Source organism: Trichosurus vulpecula, chromosome 6, assembly GCF_011100635.1.
Source record: "Trichosurus vulpecula isolate mTriVul1 chromosome 6, mTriVul1.pri, whole genome shotgun sequence".
NCBI classification, from domain to species: Eukaryota; Metazoa; Chordata; class Mammalia; order Diprotodontia; family Phalangeridae; genus Trichosurus; species Trichosurus vulpecula.
The window spans coordinates 268,384,384-268,401,328 of NC_050578.1; the positions used below are offsets into that span (position 1 = coordinate 268,384,384).

The 16,945-nt window shown below is 48.9% G+C and overlaps 1 protein-coding gene across 2 annotated transcripts; it reads left to right on the top strand.

Moving 5' to 3' along the window:
• Nucleotides 1-847: 847 nt before the first annotated feature.
• On the top strand, nt 848-15,509 carry SSRP1 (structure specific recognition protein 1). 2 transcript variants are annotated; one of them, XM_036764092.1, is made up of 18 exons: nt 857-1,013; nt 1,962-2,112; nt 2,617-2,802; nt 5,589-5,694; nt 5,898-6,088; nt 6,200-6,430; nt 6,594-6,697; nt 6,781-6,909; nt 7,509-7,730; nt 9,173-9,245; nt 9,352-9,360; nt 9,677-9,815; nt 9,973-10,018; nt 10,794-10,923; nt 11,261-11,431; nt 11,621-11,715; nt 12,612-12,795; nt 14,243-15,509. In XM_036764092.1, exons 2-18 carry the CDS (start codon nt 2,059-2,061, stop codon nt 14,318-14,320), a joined length of 2,148 nt encoding a protein of 715 aa, XP_036619987.1. In that variant the 5' UTR covers nt 857-1,013; nt 1,962-2,058; the 3' UTR covers nt 14,321-15,509. The 2 variants fall into 2 exon arrangements, with proteins under 2 accessions (XP_036619988.1, XP_036619987.1); XM_036764093.1 differs by lacking the exon at nt 9,352-9,360 and having other exon boundaries at nt 848-1,013.
• Nucleotides 15,510-16,945: the final 1,436 nt, after the last annotated feature.

The window sequence follows — 16,945 nt, forward strand, 5'->3', positions numbered from 1 at the left end:
TAAAATGGGGTGGAAAGAGAGATCGGACTAGACAGATCCGAATCCCGTTACCTAGCATAACAGAACTCCGGGACTCTCACCTAGTTGGCGGGTGGGGCGGGGCCCTTGTCCATGGGACAATCAGATTCTCAGGCTTGACCCCTATCCACACCAGAGAACTGGGCCTGCCACGTATGGTCCAAGGGGTGATGGGGCTCTTCTTGGGGAGCTCTAGGGAGGGGGGAAATTTGGGGGTGGTGGTGAGGGCCTCCTCACCCCGGGGCATCACTACATAGAGCCTAGGACTTAGAACTGGAACTTTGACTCTGGGTGCCCCGGCGACCCCCTTTATTTTACGTAAGGGGACGGGTGAAGGGCCTCGTTCAAAGCCCCGCATGGCACGTGATGGGTACAAGATGTGGGCGGAGGGCAGCCAGCTCTGGTTCCGGGAGTCAGCTTACAAGCACACAGCCGCGCCCAACGGGCCAGGCCCTAAGGGAGTGTGTGCGCTCGCACACACCTGCACGAAGATAGGGGATGCGTGCGGCGGCCGCACGGAGCCCGCACCCACACAAGCCACGCACCTACAGGCACACAGCCCAGGAGCACACATGTGCAGGCGCGCGCGCACACCCACACCCACGAGGGCACGGACACACAAACACAAGCACACGCATGAGCCCGGACCCGCAGGGGCTCGGGAGAGCTGCCCCTCGGAGATGGCAGCGGCGCGCACGAGCAGTTCCAAGGTTACGGTTACGTCCCCCGCGCCTCCGGTCCCGCCTCCTTCCCTCTCGCAGTCCTCCAGCCTCTCTATGGTGTCATCGCGGGCCAGCAGGGGCGCTGCAGGGTCCCCTCTAGCCCGCTTGTCCTCTCTATGGCAGCGTCGCTTCCGGTGGCGGGAGCCGGGGCTGCGCACGCGGGAAAAGATCCTGATCCCGGATCCCCCGAGCCCGGCCCCCCCCCCCGCCGAGCCCGCCCGAGCACCCCCGTGTCCATATTCATGCCCCCTGGAGGAACCCGAGATTGAGGAGGTGAGACGCGGGGCTGGGGCGGGGGGGGGCAAGCGGCAACAATCCTGCGGGGGGGGGCGGGGGGGGCACAGAGGTGGGGGGAGGGGGAGGCAAGAGGGGAGGGGGAAGAGAGGAAACAAGGGGAGGAGAGACCGAGTGCGTGGGGAGGGGGGACGACGAAAGAAGGGCCCTTGGTAGATCAGGGAGGGAGACGTCCAGAGAGGAGCCTGAGGGGGAGGGGCTACCCAGAGGATGAGGAGGGGGACTCAAGGGCCCCCAGGTAGGGAGCTGGGGGCTGGGGGCCACGTGGGGGAGGTCTGGGGGAGCATCCAGGGGAGAGGATGTGCTATGGAGAACGGGGGGCTGGAAGGGGGATGGGGAGGAGGGGGACTCTGGCTCCAATGCTGTGACTTAAGCGGGGGCCCCCCGCTGCGGAAGGAGTCTCTCATGTGGTCCTCTGTTTGGTCTATGCCAGCCAGTGCCCCTTCCCCTGTGGAATTACGCCCAAAGCCTCCAAGGGCCAGGATACCCTGGTGTCTGAGGGCCCCGCAACATCCACCTGCCTTGTGGGTGCGATCAGGCACAGGGACTAGGAACACCATCACGGAAGGATCCCAGCCTTCGGCCAGTCTGTGTTCTCTTGGGGAGAGGGGGGTGCCAGGGACCAGGAAAGACCCTGGAGCCTCGAGGCATCCAGGCCTACCCGTGGCTGCTTTGCCATCTCAGTACAGCCCCTCATTTAGAATTCCCCAGCTAAGAGCGCCGCCCGTGCCCACCGCCCTTGTTGTAGGATCTCAGTTAGACCCTCCTTCCCTGCCCTGGCACCTTGGGGAGAGATTCTGGGCTCTGTCTCCCACCTAAGAGATTGGGGGGGTGGTATTTGACCAACCTTAATAAGTAACTCTTACTGCCTGCTGACGGCACACTTTGATTGGCCTTATCACTTTCCAGCTTTTTCTTTGTTTCCAGATCCCAGTAGGCTTCGACTGGCGCAGGTCCACCTTCCTGGGGCTTTCTGTTGAGTTTTCTGTCCTCTGGTGCTCGGGCCAGTGGGGGCCAGGTCAGCATGGCAGAGACTCTGGAATTCAATGATATCTACCAGGAGGTGAAAGGTTCTATGGTAAGAAGGAATGGGCTTTTTAGTCAAAGTAGGGGGAGGATTGGAAGGGCGTGATACCCTAGGAACGAGGAGGGAGGAATAATCTCTTTCCACAGGGAGGATTCCTGTGATAGTTTTTGAGTCTCATGTGTTTCTGGTTTTTTTGTTTGTTTAACTAGCACTATGATAGTATATTTATGGGAAAGACATAGAATTATAGGCTCTAGAGCTAGAAAGGACCCTTACGGCTTCCCTAGTTGAACCCCCTCGTTTTTCAGGTGAAAAAACTAAGGGCCGGTTGAATGGGCTTGTTGTAGGTCAGAGTGCAGAGCTAGGGCTAAAAGCTCAGGCTTCCGACCCCCTCTGGTGTTTTCCCACTATTCTATACTGCCTCCAATTTTATCTACTATATGCCTTTGTTTTCTGAGCAGCTCGCTGTCACCCAGGGTGGGGGTCAGGGTGGCAGGAAGCAGGAGCACTTTTACGAATATCTTCTCTGAATGTTTTGGTCGTCTTCTCCTGCAGAATGATGGTCGTCTTCGGTTGAGCCGCCAAGGTATAATCTTCAAGAATAGTAAGACGGGCAAAGTGGACAACATTCAGGCTGGGGAGCTGACTGAGGGCATCTGGCGACGGGTGGCTCTGGGCCATGGCCTCAAGCTTCTTACTAAGAATGGACACTTCTATAAGTATGATGGCTTCCGGGAATCGGTGAGATTTGCTCTTCTTCCTACCACAACTGAGCCCATTCCTACTTAACGCGTCTCATGCGTCTGTGTCTTTCCTGAATTTCTTCCAGAGATTACCAGTCTCTGCTCTTCTTTGTCATCCAGTAATTCTAGGGGCCTTGGGATAGTGCCCTGTGACCTCTTAGTGACGCTTGACCATCACCTTCTCTTTCTTTGGTTTTGGGGCATCCAAATTTGTCAGATTAGTTTTTCCTCCTGTTTTATCCTTGCTGAGTAACTCAATCTGTTTGTTTTAATTTTTTTTTCCCAAATCAATTTTCTGTCCCTACTCCCAGAGGGGGAGAGTAAAGGAAAACAAAACTTTTATACCAAATATGCATCATCAAACAAAACAAATTCTTATATCGGCTGTGTCCAAACTATGTTAAGCTCTTCAGCTCTCCGGCAGGACGTTGGAAGCATGCTTTATCTTCGGCCCTCCAGAATCATAGTTGGTCATTGCGTGGATCAGAATTCTTGCAGCTTTCAAAGTTGTTTTTTTTTTTTAAAGTTGTTTGTTTTTACAGCGGTGGTATTGTCATGTAATCGTTCTCGCGGTCCTGTTTCCTCTGCATCATAAGTCTTCCCAGGTTTCTCTGAACCCTTCCCTTCACCATTTCTTCTAGCACATTAGTGTTTGTTACGTTCACACACCATTATTTGTTAAGTTAATGGATGTACACCTTGGTTTTCGGTTCTTTGCTATTACCAAAAAAAAAAAAAAAAAAAAAAAAAAGCTGTTACAGATAGATGTGTCCTTTTTCTCTTTCTTGCATCTCTGGAGTATAGGCCTAGTAGTAGTAGTATCACTAGAGCAAAGGGGAGTTTAGGTCATTTTGGGGAATGGTTCCAGATTGCTTTCCAGATCAGCTGGACCCATTTGTGCGTCCATCTGCGGTAAATTAAAGGTGCCTTGTTTCCTCACAGCCTCTCTCACATCTGTTACTTTCCTTTTTTTGTCAGCTTTGTTGGTTTGATAGGTGTAAAGTGGGAGCCTTCAGGTTGCATTAATTTTTATTTTTCTGATTATTAGTGATCTGGGTCCGTTTTTGCCTTCAGAATACCTGTAAATGACTCGGATTTCTTTCCTTGAAAATTACCAATTTATATCCTTTGACCGTTTTTCATTTGGAGAATGACACTCTCATGGCCTGTTCCTCCCCTGTCTTTCTGGTCTTTTTACACCTTACTCCCTGGCCTGTATTCTTCAATCCGGTGACACCAGCTTCCTTGCTGTTCCATGACGTACACACCATCTCTTGGCCCTGGGCATTTTCTTTCCCTGTCTTCCATGTTGGGGATGCTCTCTCTACTTATCTCTGCATACTGGTTCCCCTGACTTCCTTTATGTCTCAACTAAATCTCCCCGTATGTTGAACTTTTCAGAACACTTTTCAATTCTGGTGTCTTCCCTCTGTCAGTTATTTCCTATTTATCCTAAATGTAGCTTGTTTGTATGCATTGGATTTATTGGGTATTGGATTTGTTGTCTGCTTCATTAGATCATGAGCTTCTTGAGGGCAGGGATTATCTCTTGCTGTTTTTTAGATCCCCAGTTCTTAGTGTGCCTGGCACATAGTAGGCATTTAATAAATGCTTATTCATTGATTATAAATTTCAATCATTTCCTATGTTTCTTGAAATTGAGACCCTTAGCAGTGAAGTTTGTTCCAAAGATTTTTTTGCCTGGCTACCTATTTCCCTTTTAATTATAGCTGCATTGGTTTTGTGCAAAACCCTTTTAATTTTATATGATCAAAATTGCCAATTTTTTTCCCTTTTAATAATAAGTTAGCATTTATATAGTGCTTTGAAGTTTGCAAAGCTCTTTACAAATGTTATCTCATTTTATCCTCACAATAGTGGGAGGCAGGTGCTATTATTATCTTCATGTTACAGATGTGGAAACTGAGGCAGTCAGGGATTAAGTAACTTGCCTAGGGTCATACAGCTAATAAGTGTCTGAGGCTGGATTTAAACTCAGGTCTTCCTTATTCCAGGCCCACTACTCTGTTGTTTATCTTTTGTTTGTTCATGACCTCTTCCCCTACCCTTAGATCTGAACTCTCCCCCGGTCATTAGATCCCAAAGGTAATTTCTTCCTTATTCCTCAAATTTATTTATGATATCCTCCTTGATGTCTAAGTTACGTATCCATTTGTAGTGTATCTTGGTATATGGTGTGAGAAGCTGATCTGCTCTTTGTTTCTGCTACACTGCTTTTCAATTTTCCCAGCATTTTCGGTCACATTGTGAGTTCTTAGTCCAACAGCTTGGGCCTGTGGGATTGTCAAGCACTAGGCTCCTAGGTTTGTTACGTTGTGAACCTAATCTGCTCCACTGATTTACCTCTCTGTTTCTTAATCAGCACTAAATTTGTGTTGATGATTGCTGCTTTGTAATGTAGTTTGCTATTTGGTACTGCCAGGCCCTTTGCTTTCTACTTTTTTTCATTATTTCTCTTGAGGTTCCTGGCCTCGTATTTTTGTAGGTTAATTTCATATTTTTTTCTAGTTTTGTAAAATAATCCTTTGGTAGTTTGATTGCTATGGTGCAGAATAAATTAATTATATTGGTTCTGCCTACCTGACTCCCTCCCTTTCTATAGTTCTCCAGGGGCAAGTTCTTATTTAGTTTATAGTGGAGTATACCTTTTCCATTGTAGGTTGCCTTGGAGGTATGAGAATATACTAACTTGATTACTTTCTGAGTAGAGCCTATCAGGGATGGACTGAGCTAGGCTTATTGGATCTTTTCCCTTCCCTGCAGGAGTTTGAGAAACTCTCAGATTTCTTCAAATCACACTATCGTTTGGAGTTGGTAGAGAAGGACCTGTGTGTGAAGGGCTGGAATTGGGGCACAGTAAAGTTTGGTGGTAAGTCCAGAAGGAGATTTGGAATTGTGGGGGAATGATTAGGAATTCCTAAAGTGATTGATCTATATCAAATAGGTTTCAGAGTTTCTGTCTGTGGTTGGCTGACTCTTCTGCCACTCAGTCAGTTTCCTGAGGGAACTGAGTGCTTCAGGGAGATGAGAAAATCCAACATCTTAGCAGAACTTACACTTGTTCCTCCATAGGGCAGCTCCTGTCTTTTGATATTGGTGAGCAGCCAGTCTTTGAAATCCCTCTCAGTAACGTGTCCCAGTGCACCACAGGCAAGAATGAGGTGACACTAGAATTTCACCAGAACGATGATGCAGAGGTCTCCCTGATGGAGGTGCGCTTCTACGTGCCGCCCACTCAGGAAGATGGTGTTGACCCTGTCGAGGTGAGAGTTGGGGCTTCTGGGCATGGGGCGGGCTGAGGACTGGCAGCTTGGCAATCCAGGTGAGTAAGGGGAAATGGGCTGGCAGCTGATTGCAAGTTTGCCCTTTCTCAGGCTTTTGCCCAGAATGTTCTGTCTAAGGCAGATGTGATCCAGGCCACTGGAGATGCCATCTGTATCTTCCGGGAGCTGCAGTGTTTGACACCCCGAGGTCGTTATGACATCCGCATCTACCCCACCTTTCTGCACCTCCATGGCAAGACCTTTGATTACAAAATCCCATATACTACCGTGTTACGACTTTTCCTACTACCTCACAAGGACCAGCGCCAGATGTTCTTTGTGGTAAGTTCTGAGATCTGCATGAGAGGATTCTTCTCGTTTTTGGTCTGGAGTTGGAGTTGGGTGGGTCTGTGCCCTCCATCAGTCCTGGCTTTCTGGGCTCAGTCAGCCAGTGTTTGTGGAGTCTTTACTTTGGCCTTCTCCCTGTCTCCTTTATCCCTCTCAGATCAGCCTAGATCCGCCCATCAAGCAGGGCCAGACCCGTTATCACTTCCTGATCCTTCTCTTTTCCAAGGATGAGGACATCTCACTGACCCTCAACATGAATGAGTAAGCTAGGGAGCTATGTCAGGACTTCTTGCAGACTGAAGGTAATGAGGAGATGTTTGATGAGTTGTATTCTGTGGTCGTAGGGATGAGGTGGAGAAGCGTTTTGAGGGTCGTCTTACCAAGAACATGTCTGGATCCCTCTATGAAATGGTCAGCCGCGTCATGAAAGCCTTAGTGAACCGCAAGATCACAGTGCCCGGCAACTTCCAGGGGTGAGATGCAGAGATGGCAGGAGGGAGGCAGGACTTTTCTGAATCCCAGCACTGGGTAGTCAGGAGGTGTAGGCTTGGGACCTGGCATTGACACTCACTCTGTGATCCTGGCCAGGTCACTGCCTTTCTGAACATCAATTTTCTTATCTGTAAGACTGGCACCTCATGAGGTGATTGTAAAGGAAGAATGTTGTAAACAAGTGTCATAAAATGGGAATGCCAATGTTGGGTGCCACCTATTGCCACCTGATACTGTGTATGTGGTCCCCTTTCTTCTCCATGATCCTGTGGGTGGTTCCATTGACTTAATTGTCGGTTACCTGCTTTGTTATTGTGGCCACCACATGGCTTGTGCCAGGTACTGTGCCCAGCATGAGGGATATAAAGAAAGGCAAGAACAATGTGTCCTTGGCCTCAAGGAGCTTACGTTCTAATGGGGGAGTAAAATAAAAACGATGGGTGACACAGTTAAGTTAATCACAGGTGCCAGCTAGTGTTACCGTTCCTTGTCAGAAGGGGTACCCCATTTATAGATTTTGCCCTTTGCTGAATCTGCGTAATATCTGTCACTGACTTGACCCTTCTTTCCTCCATGCCAGGCACTCAGGGGCCCAGTGCATCACCTGTTCCTACAAGGCCAGCTCAGGATTGCTGTACCCACTGGAGCGGGGCTTCATCTATGTACATAAGCCACCTGTACACATCCGATTTGATGAAATCTCCTTTGTCAATTTTGCCCGTGGCACTACCACTACTCGCTCCTTCGACTTTGAAATTGAGACAAAGCAAGGTACACAGTATACCTTCAGCAGTATTGAGAGGTGAGCACCCCTTTTACTTCCTTTCCTGTACGCTCTGATACCCATCCCTTGACCCCATGCTTTTCCTGGTGTTCCTTCTAAACCTTGATGAGTCTGTGCTCTCATTGAGATGGGTATTCTCTCCACTGGTAGAAAATGCTTCCATCCACACCTTTTTGTCCTCAGATCCTTGTCCACTTTCCTTCCATAAACAGCTTGATAGATGTCTTCCTTTTAAAATTTTTTCATGAATACTTAATGCAACACTCAGGCTTCCCATCTCTTCTTGTTCTCCAAGGGCACACCTCATTTCCAGTTGTACATTTTCTTAATGATGTCATTTAATCTGACTTTCTGCATTTCTGGTGTTATTGTGGCATGTTGCAGCTTACTTCTACTCATAATTCATCTCTTCTGTGCTCTTTGGGTAATCCGTGATTTTCATTCTTTTGAGATCTTGGTTTGACCTGACTAGAGTCTAGAGAATATCAGTGTTAAAATGATGCCCTTTCGAGGAAGGGAGCAGCTTGGGATTGGCATTGTCCACTATGGGGTTATATTAGATTAAGTAAAAGGCAAAAATCAGACATAAAAAGGATTTTTTCCCCCCTTAAAAGAAAATGTCAAACATGCCCAATCTGAAAAGGGAAAATTTAGGAAAAATATTAATGGATTCTTCTGATCTGGGCCTTCTATTCTTACACTATTGACACCCCAAAAAGGCAGCTATCGAAATTAGTTTTTCAGGTTGAGCCCTCTAAAGCTGAGGGTGCAGCTATATAACATACCTGCCCAATTCAAAACACCTAGATTGTATTCTAAATGAGTGGTTTTCCCTGAAAGTACCCAAACATATACTTGTAACAAATATAGAGTGATGGTATAGAGTGATGGTGGCATTTTAAACTAAAACATGGTACTGTAAGACCAAATGTTGTGGCATTCTAAGGTAGAGAACTCATTCGTCTTATTCAGTGCCTCTCCACTGAGCAAATTTATCATTCCGGTGAAATTGTTCTGTTTTAGTGTCGCCTTCCTGCCATGGTTAGGTCCTGTGCTGTTGAAACAAATGTCTCTGTTCTTAACTAGAAACATTGACCATTCTTATAAACACACTTACAATTGTTACATGGGTTAATGATTTGGGTTTCTGTGAAGAAGTTCCTTTGCATCCTGGGCCATCTCCAGTTGTCTTGTTCCACATCTGGCTACTGGACCCAGATATCTCTGGAGGAGAGAGTGAGGCTGGAGACTTTGCACAGACCTCCCTCATTTAAATCCAGTTCACCTGCAAGTCATGGCATCACCTCCCTGATGTCATGGTCCTCTTTGAGAATGAAGGACAAATAGCATATTAGATGATCTCTTAAAGTCCTTTTGAGCTTTATAAGTTTTATGATCCTGTGGCCTTCTTCCGTTGGCTCTTCAGCCAGCCCTAGTACCGTTCTAATTTCTCCTTGCAGGGAGGAGTATGGAAAGCTGTTTGATTTTGTGAACGCCAAGAAACTCAACATCAAAAACCGAGGATTGAAGGAGGTACTCATATGGTTGGGCAGGCTGTCCTGACATCTGTTGTGCTGGGGTAGGGGTGAGGGTCAGTCTGGCAACTTTTTCACTTTCTTTTCTCTCCTTACCCTTATAGAAAAAAGAGGTGCGTGCGACCCCTCTTCCCCTTCCTCCTGGTGCAGGTCTCCTCAGCATGGCTATGGTTTAGCCTACTTAACCAAGCATGAGCCCTCCACAGGGCTGGGAGAGTCTTAGTCTTTTCTAACTCAGGACAGGAAGTGCCTGGGCCCCAGGCCCTGCATGTTAGTTGTGTGTGGAGGTTTTGATACTAGGTTTTCCTGGGAGCTGTTCCTTTGGTCTTACTCACAAGCATGCTGGGAAGTCTCTTGAGTGTGCTAGTGAGTGTACGGGCTTTGGGGAGATGATGAACTGGTCCTTATTCTTCCCTCTCCTTTTTCCAGGGCATTAATCCGAGCTATGATGAGTATGCTGACTCAGATGAAGATCAGCATGATGCCTACCTTGAGCGGATGAAGGAAGAGGGCAAGATCCGTGAGGAGAATGCCAATGACAGCAGTGATGACTCTGGAGATGAGACTGGTGAGCACCTTGGGTTGACACAAGGGAGCTTGAGACAGGCAACGCTGCCTCGCTCCACCTTGGAAGGGGTAGGACTGGGGCTGGGGATGGGGCTTGGTGTGATTGGTATCCACTCCAGGGCCAGCATGTACTAACATGCCCTCTTACTCTGTTGCAGATGAGTCATTCAACCCTGGGGATGAGGAGGATGATGTTGCAGAGGAGTGAGTTTGGGCATTGCCAGATATGGCCATAGTCTCTGGGCTCAGTAGATATCTACATGTTCCTTGTCCTAGCCTCCAGCAAGTGACCAGTAGCATGAAGGGACCTTTCATGTATTTGTGTTTTGGGTGTGAAATAATCATCCTGAAAAAGGATCAGTCATAAGGCCATGTGGCAGTGGAGAGAGGACTGGATTTGGGGGGACTGAGTTCAAATTTGGACATTTCTGTATAATACTTCTATATGTTTGGGAAATCATGACCTCTCAGTGGTCCTTAGCTTCTATATCTTTAAAATGAGGAGGCTGAAGTAGTAACTACTTGATATCTGGTCTCTTTTGCACCAAAGCCTATGTCTACCATTGGGCTGAGTGTTGAGGTTGGAGGTTGGGCTAGGACATGACCATAAAGAGAATACGGTCCCATTGCAATTATCATTCCCCACCCCCACCTATCATATCAGCAGATCTAGAAAAGAATCAGAGAATTTAAAGTTAGAAGGGACTTTGTCTAGGCCAGCTTCCTCTTTTTTCCAGTAACTGAGGCCTAGAGAAAGAGCCAGGTAACTTTCCCTGGGTCACATGGATAGTAAGGAGCAGATCCTGTACCCACAGGGAGGTTAAAGGATGATGAAGAGCTTAAGAATTAACGTCTTTCAATCCCACTGCTTTTTCTGGCTGCTCAGATGTCCTGGCAGGGTCAGGGGTGGGAGATGAAATTCCTCTTGGGCCTCTCTCCCTCCCTCTTCTTTCCTTTCTAAGCCTTCTCTTCCCACCAGGTTTGACAGCAATGCCTCTGCCAGCTCCTCCAGTAATGAGGGTGACAGTGACAGGGATGAAAAGAAGAAGAAACTGGCCAAGAAAGCTAAGATTGTCAAGGAACGAAAATCCCGGAAGAAGCCTGTGGAGGTGAGGACTGTCCTCCCACATCTGACAGTGAGAGCACTGATGATCCCTTCAGGCTCACCCTAGAAGCTCCTGTCTCTAGTCATGAATAAGGACAGGTGGCGGGTTATCTTCCTGCAGCTTCCCCTCATATTCAGGATTAGCTTGTGGGAGAATGCAATTAGGTCAAGCCCTTTTTGTACCAGGGGAGCTGAACTTGTGTTGGAAGGAAAGGGACCTCTTATCCATGGTCTCTCCTGTTAGGAGTCTCCCTGTGAGACTCCTTGGAGTCCAAGGGAGCTGGTACCACTTAGGAGTTCAGGGTAAATAAACACACTTGGGCTTTTCCCTACTCCTCTAGGGTAAGAAAGGCAAAGATCCTAATGCCCCGAAGAGGCCCATGTCTGCCTACATGTTGTGGCTTAATGCTAGTCGGGAAAAGATCAAGTCAGACCACCCGGGAATCAGCATCACTGATCTCTCTAAGAAAGCAGGAGAGATCTGGAAGGGGATGAGCAAAGAGAAGAAAGAGGTAAGGAGCAGCAGCAGAATCAGCAGGGTGGGGATGGGGGGGAATTCTTTTCCTGGGTAGGTTGTGATGAAGCCGTGTTGGGAAGATAGTGGGCGGTTGAAGACATCTCCAGGGAGAGGAAGGAGATTTCATCTTGTGGATAGGGACCAGCTGTCTGTTGCTTATGTCTCTTTTTTGGTGGGATGGTAGGAATGGGACCGAAAGGCTGAAGAGGCTAAGAGGGAATATGAGAAGGCCATGAAGGAATACAGTGAAGGGGGCCGAGCTGAGTCTTCTTACAGGAAGTAAGTATTGACTCTGGGCACTGGAAAGAGTGTCCCCAGGTGGGGGCGAACACAATGGCCGCTGTGGCCTGCCAGGAGAAGGGAGGAGGGCTGAGAGGCAGCAATCATTTGATTTAAGTAATGTGCAAGACAGCAAATTAGGTTTGGCCTTGAGGACAGAACCAGGAGCAATGAGTGGAGGTTTCAGAGAGGCAGTTTGGCTCCAAGAAAGGAAAAACTTCCAAACAGTTACATCTGTAGAGGGGGATCTCTTGGGGAGCAGTGGCTTTCCACCTCATGGGAAGGTTTCAGAGATTGGATGACATTCCTGACATGGCCTTGATGCAGGGGAGATTCCTGTTGAGCTTTGGGCTCCATGTTTCAACAAATGCAAATCCATCACATATTTCCTAGGTCTCTGTTATGTATTGCACCTCAAGGTGCTGAGGGTACAAAGATTAACACAGTGACATACCCCTTTCTCTCAGGGGACTTAGATTCTGCTGGGAGAGGGCGGCAGGAAATAGGCCATGGGCACGCATAAGTATAATGAGAGATTAGGCAGCGTTTGGATAAAGGATGGATCCGGAGCCAGTTCTCAAGGAAAATTGTAGGGCTGGATTGAATAATGGCCCCTTCTTCCATCATCATAACCCTGAAGAAGCCTGGATGAGAACCGGGATGGGTTGGGGAGAAAAATCTGTAAGAGACTATGGCAAGCAATGTTGCTGTTTGCTGGAGAGAAACTACTGTGGGGAACACTTAGGTGTTAGGAATCAGGAGACGGGTGGGGTTAGGAAAGGGCCTTCTGTGCTCCTTGATCCTGGCAAACTTTGAAAGGGGTGAGGGAATGCCTGGGACTTGGCTCCAAGGGTGAGGGGTTAGGAGCTTCCAGTTTTAAGCTATGTTGTCTACAGGGATAAGTCAAAGAAGAAGAAGAAAGGAAAGGTGAAGGTGGAGAAAAAATCCACACCTTCCAAAGGCTCTTCCAAGTCTTCATCCAAACAGCTGAGTGAGAGCTTCAAGAGCAGAGAATTTGTGTCAAGTGATGAGAGTTCTTCAGGCGAGAACAAGAGCAAAAAGAAGAGGAGGAGGAGTGAGGTAGGATAGACAAGGGGCGTATGGGGTCTGGGGGTATGGTGGAGGCTCAAGGTGGAGCTTTCCCCACTGGTGAAATCTTTGGCCAGCCTCGACTCTCTGGGCCCAGCCTTGATCTCAGTGCTGGGTTACAAAGAAAGGCTCCTATCCTGAAAGATGGGAAAATGGCAGAGAAATAAGTAACTAGGTGCATACAAGGTATCTACAGAGCAGATGGAAGGGATCTGAGGAGGGAAGGCAGGAGCAGCTTTGGAAAGCAGAGGTCCCCTGCAGAGGGTGGGGTTTGAACTAAAGAAAGTGGGGACTGAAGAGGTGCAAGGATCAGAATGCCAGGCCTGGGTGGCAGCCTAGGCCCGGACATCGAGGTCACCGTCCTGTTGGTGGAGCTATAGGTAGGCCAGCTTTGCTGGAGCATAAAGTAGGTGGAGGGGAGAAAAGTCAGAAGATTGGAAATATACGAAAAGGCCAGGTTATGAAAGGCTTTAAATACCAAATGAATTTTTATGTGATCCTAGAGCCCATTGAGCTGGGAACACAGTCAGAAAGGGCAACTTGGCAACTGTGTGGAGGATTGGCTGGAGTGGGTAGAAACTTGAAGCAGGAAATTTTGAGATGACACTTCATTGGCTTTGGCGGACAAAGGATGGTGGTGCCCTTGACTGTAGCAGGGAAGTTCAGAAGCTTTGGATGAGAGGGGGGTTGGGGGGAGGGAAGGGAAGATAAGTTCTGTCTTATGCTCGAGTTTGAGCTGCTTGCACCCTGTTTGAGATGTTCAGCAGGCCCTTGGTGATGGGATTAACTCAGGAGAGAGGAGAGTTGGATACAATCAGTTATTAAATATTTATTATGTGCTTACTACGTACCAGGCACTGTTCTGAGAATACAAATACGGGAGCTTATGTTTTAACAGGGAAAGACAACACATTAAAGGTTGAAATGGGGGGTGGGGTGGGGCCTGGTGGAAAAGTCCAAGAATTCCCAGGGTAGTGCAGCCAGGTTGAGAGATGCTGTATTCTGAACTGAACTCTCTCCATAAGTGGAAATTTTGGAGTTGATGGACCCACCCTCCAATCAGTGGGCACAGGGTAGTGAGGAGGGAAGATGCCAACTGATGGGATTTTGCAGGATGATGTAGCACATGAAGGAGTGCAACGCTTCTGGGTTCCAGGATTTGACCTCTGTGTGTGGCTAAGGTGGAGTAGAAGAGGTCATGGGAATTGAGTGGATTGAGGATTACAGTATTTGAAGGAACATCAGTATGCATGTTCAAGACCCCTCATGTGAGGGCAAGAGATGGGTGAGAGGGAAAGACAGAGCCAGTGGCTTGGGAAGGGGAGCCATAAGAATTCTCCTTTGGCAGGGCTGAATTGGTGCGTGGCATTTTGGAGAAGTGCTTTGGGTGACTGGGTTTGTAAACCTTGCCTCCACGGTCTCCTCTGTGTCCCTGCAGGATTCTGAAGAAGAGGAAGAACTGGCCAGCACACCTCCCAGCTCGGAAGAATCAGGATCCGGGTCCGATGAGGAGTAGAGAAGCAGCAGCGTCTTCTCTGCTGTCCCTGTCACTCTCCCAACTCCCCGTCTACAGTTTCCATCCATACCCTGTTACCAGCAGCCCCTAAACTGAGAAATAATCCCTGGACTCAGCTCGCAGTGTAGCCCTCCTGGATTTATGGACTGGAGTGACTGGGCAGGGAGGGTTTATCCTCCGTACTGCTTCACAGGGATGGCACAGTTGAATTTGGGAAGAAGGTGAAGGTTGGAGCACAGGTTATATGGGATCTTGACCCAAGCTCTCCTCTCCATGGTACTGCCAGCTGATCCCTTCTCTGTCCCTTGACAACTCACAGGAAGCTGCAGCAGGGGCCACACACAGGGTCAGCCTTGTAGCCCCTTGCTGGGGCCTATTTCTATTTTTATTTTGTATTTCTGGTCAGTGGAAGTCACAAACAAAAGATTTAATAAAGCAAAGTGACTAGCAGCCGTGCTCAAATGGACCTCCTCCACACTGTTGGTCCTCTTGCCTAGGCATACTGCTATTTTCAGTTTAAGCAGCAAGCTTGCTCCCTGGCTCCCTGTTGGTTAGGTGGGTACACCATGGCCGGGAATCCAGTCTTCAGGTACATTCCTTTTCATTCCCGTCTGAGTGATTGTTTTCACCCCCTGCTCCCAGGATGAACCACCTGAGATTTGGGAAGTGGCCACTGATCTGATTAGGAAAGATTCCCAAGCCATCCTGCTCCATTATCTAGGCTGTATTTGAGCTCTTGTCTCCATACATAATCACCTGTGAGCCACTGAGGTCTCTAGGCATGGGATAATTAAATCAGGATTGAGTGGCCTCCTGTAACCTGGGTCGAAGACACCCAATCCTGAAGAGGTGTACAGAATGGTACAGAACCATTATGAGAGAGTGAGGATGTAGAATCTGATATTCGGGAGGGCTGATGGGCCTCTTCGTGTCGTGTCCTTGTATTGAATCTGAGTCCTGCCTCTAGTGCATTCTGGTTGTGTGACCCTTGGCTAAGTCAGTGAACTTAAGGGCTCCAGGCAAGTCTTAAAACTACAGTGCTGATTTTATTGGTGGAGGGAGTTCTCTCCTTGAGAATTAATTCCCTTTACCAATGAAATACTCACCAGGCGCGGGTGCATTGAACCTGGTCATGGAACTCCTCATTTGAGTGTGGCTACAAGATTTAGATCTTTAAATGGTTATATCATCTAGTCCAAAAACCTTTTTTTGTTTTATGGACCCCTTTGGTAGTCCGGTGAAATCAGTGGATGGACACCTTCTTGGACTAATGTCTTTAAATGCCTGGAATTACAAAGGAAGCAAATAATGTTTAAAAATGTTTTATATGTTGTACGTGTTATAGATTCATCTGTAATAGACATTGACGTACAAGTTCATGGAAGCCAGGTTGAGAATCACTGATGTGATCCAAATGGTGTTTCTTAGAAGGGGAAGTAACTTGGAAAGCTGATGGAGCAGAAGGACCGGATTTGGATTTGGAGTCGGAACCGAGGCTGAGGCCTGGCTGTCTTTCCCCTTAGCCGTTCAAATCACTCGGTGGCTGCTTCCTCATATGTAAAATGAGGGTGGGGGGCTCAGACTAAAATGAGCCGCTTCCAGGGGCCCTTGTAACTTAATTCTCTCGGGATTTGTCAGTCTAGGACGTTGCAGAGCCAGAATTGGGCCCCTGGTCTTAGGGGTTCAAACGTCACCCCATTCCATTTGTTAACAGTAACTAGGGCTGCTGCTAAGGACGGGCCTGAAGGTTTGCCGGGTGCTTTCCCTACGTCTGCCTGGGAGACACGTGCCGTTATCCTCCGGGGCCGATGGGGACTCGCCCAGGATCACGGAGTCCGAGGGCACATTGGAACTTAGGGCTTTGGATCCGTTCACCGAACATCAGGATCTGCTTCCCAGTAAAACTTGTTTACGTCCTAAGAGAGTGAACGTTCGTGATCCGTTACTCCCGAAGGTTTCCTTAAAGGGTCTGCCGTGTGCTGGACACGGTGGCCTAGGGGCATTTCGGTCTCTTCGGAAGACGAGCCTGCGGCCCAGAGGGCAGAGGCTGCTTTGGGGTCCAGGTGGTGTCACGCGGAGCCTCTCGGGGCTGCAGTTTCCTCTGTAAAAAGGGAATCTCGGCCCTCGCACTGGCCAAATTACAGGGTTGGGTGTGTTTATTGTCTTGGCGGCCCCGGGTGAGTGCTTGGGACTCAGTTTCCGCCCGTGTAAAGAGAAGATGCTCACGCCCCCAGGGGACTACATCCACCCCGGGCGCCTCCAGGAGGCCTGGGCCGACTCGCCGCAGGAAGCCGCTCTGAAAGGACCCAAGGCTCCTCTCTATGGTCCCGCTTCCAGTTCGGGGCCACGGAGCCTCGGCTCCATGGGCTTTCTCCGCCGGGAGACGCTCTAGCCCGCCGCCTCGGTGGTCCCCGCCCCTTCTTAAGCCGTTTCTGCGGCCTAGTTGCGTCAGTCGCGGGGCGCAGGCGAGTGCCTCGGCGCGCCCTTCGTTGACATACATATTCATGACAAATGGCGGGGAAGGCGGAGTCCACGCGCCCTCCTCCCCGCAAGGTTGGGCGACTGTGCTCCGCCCGGGGGCGTTTGGGGCGGGGTTGGCCGCTTCATGAATATGCATGAGCGGCG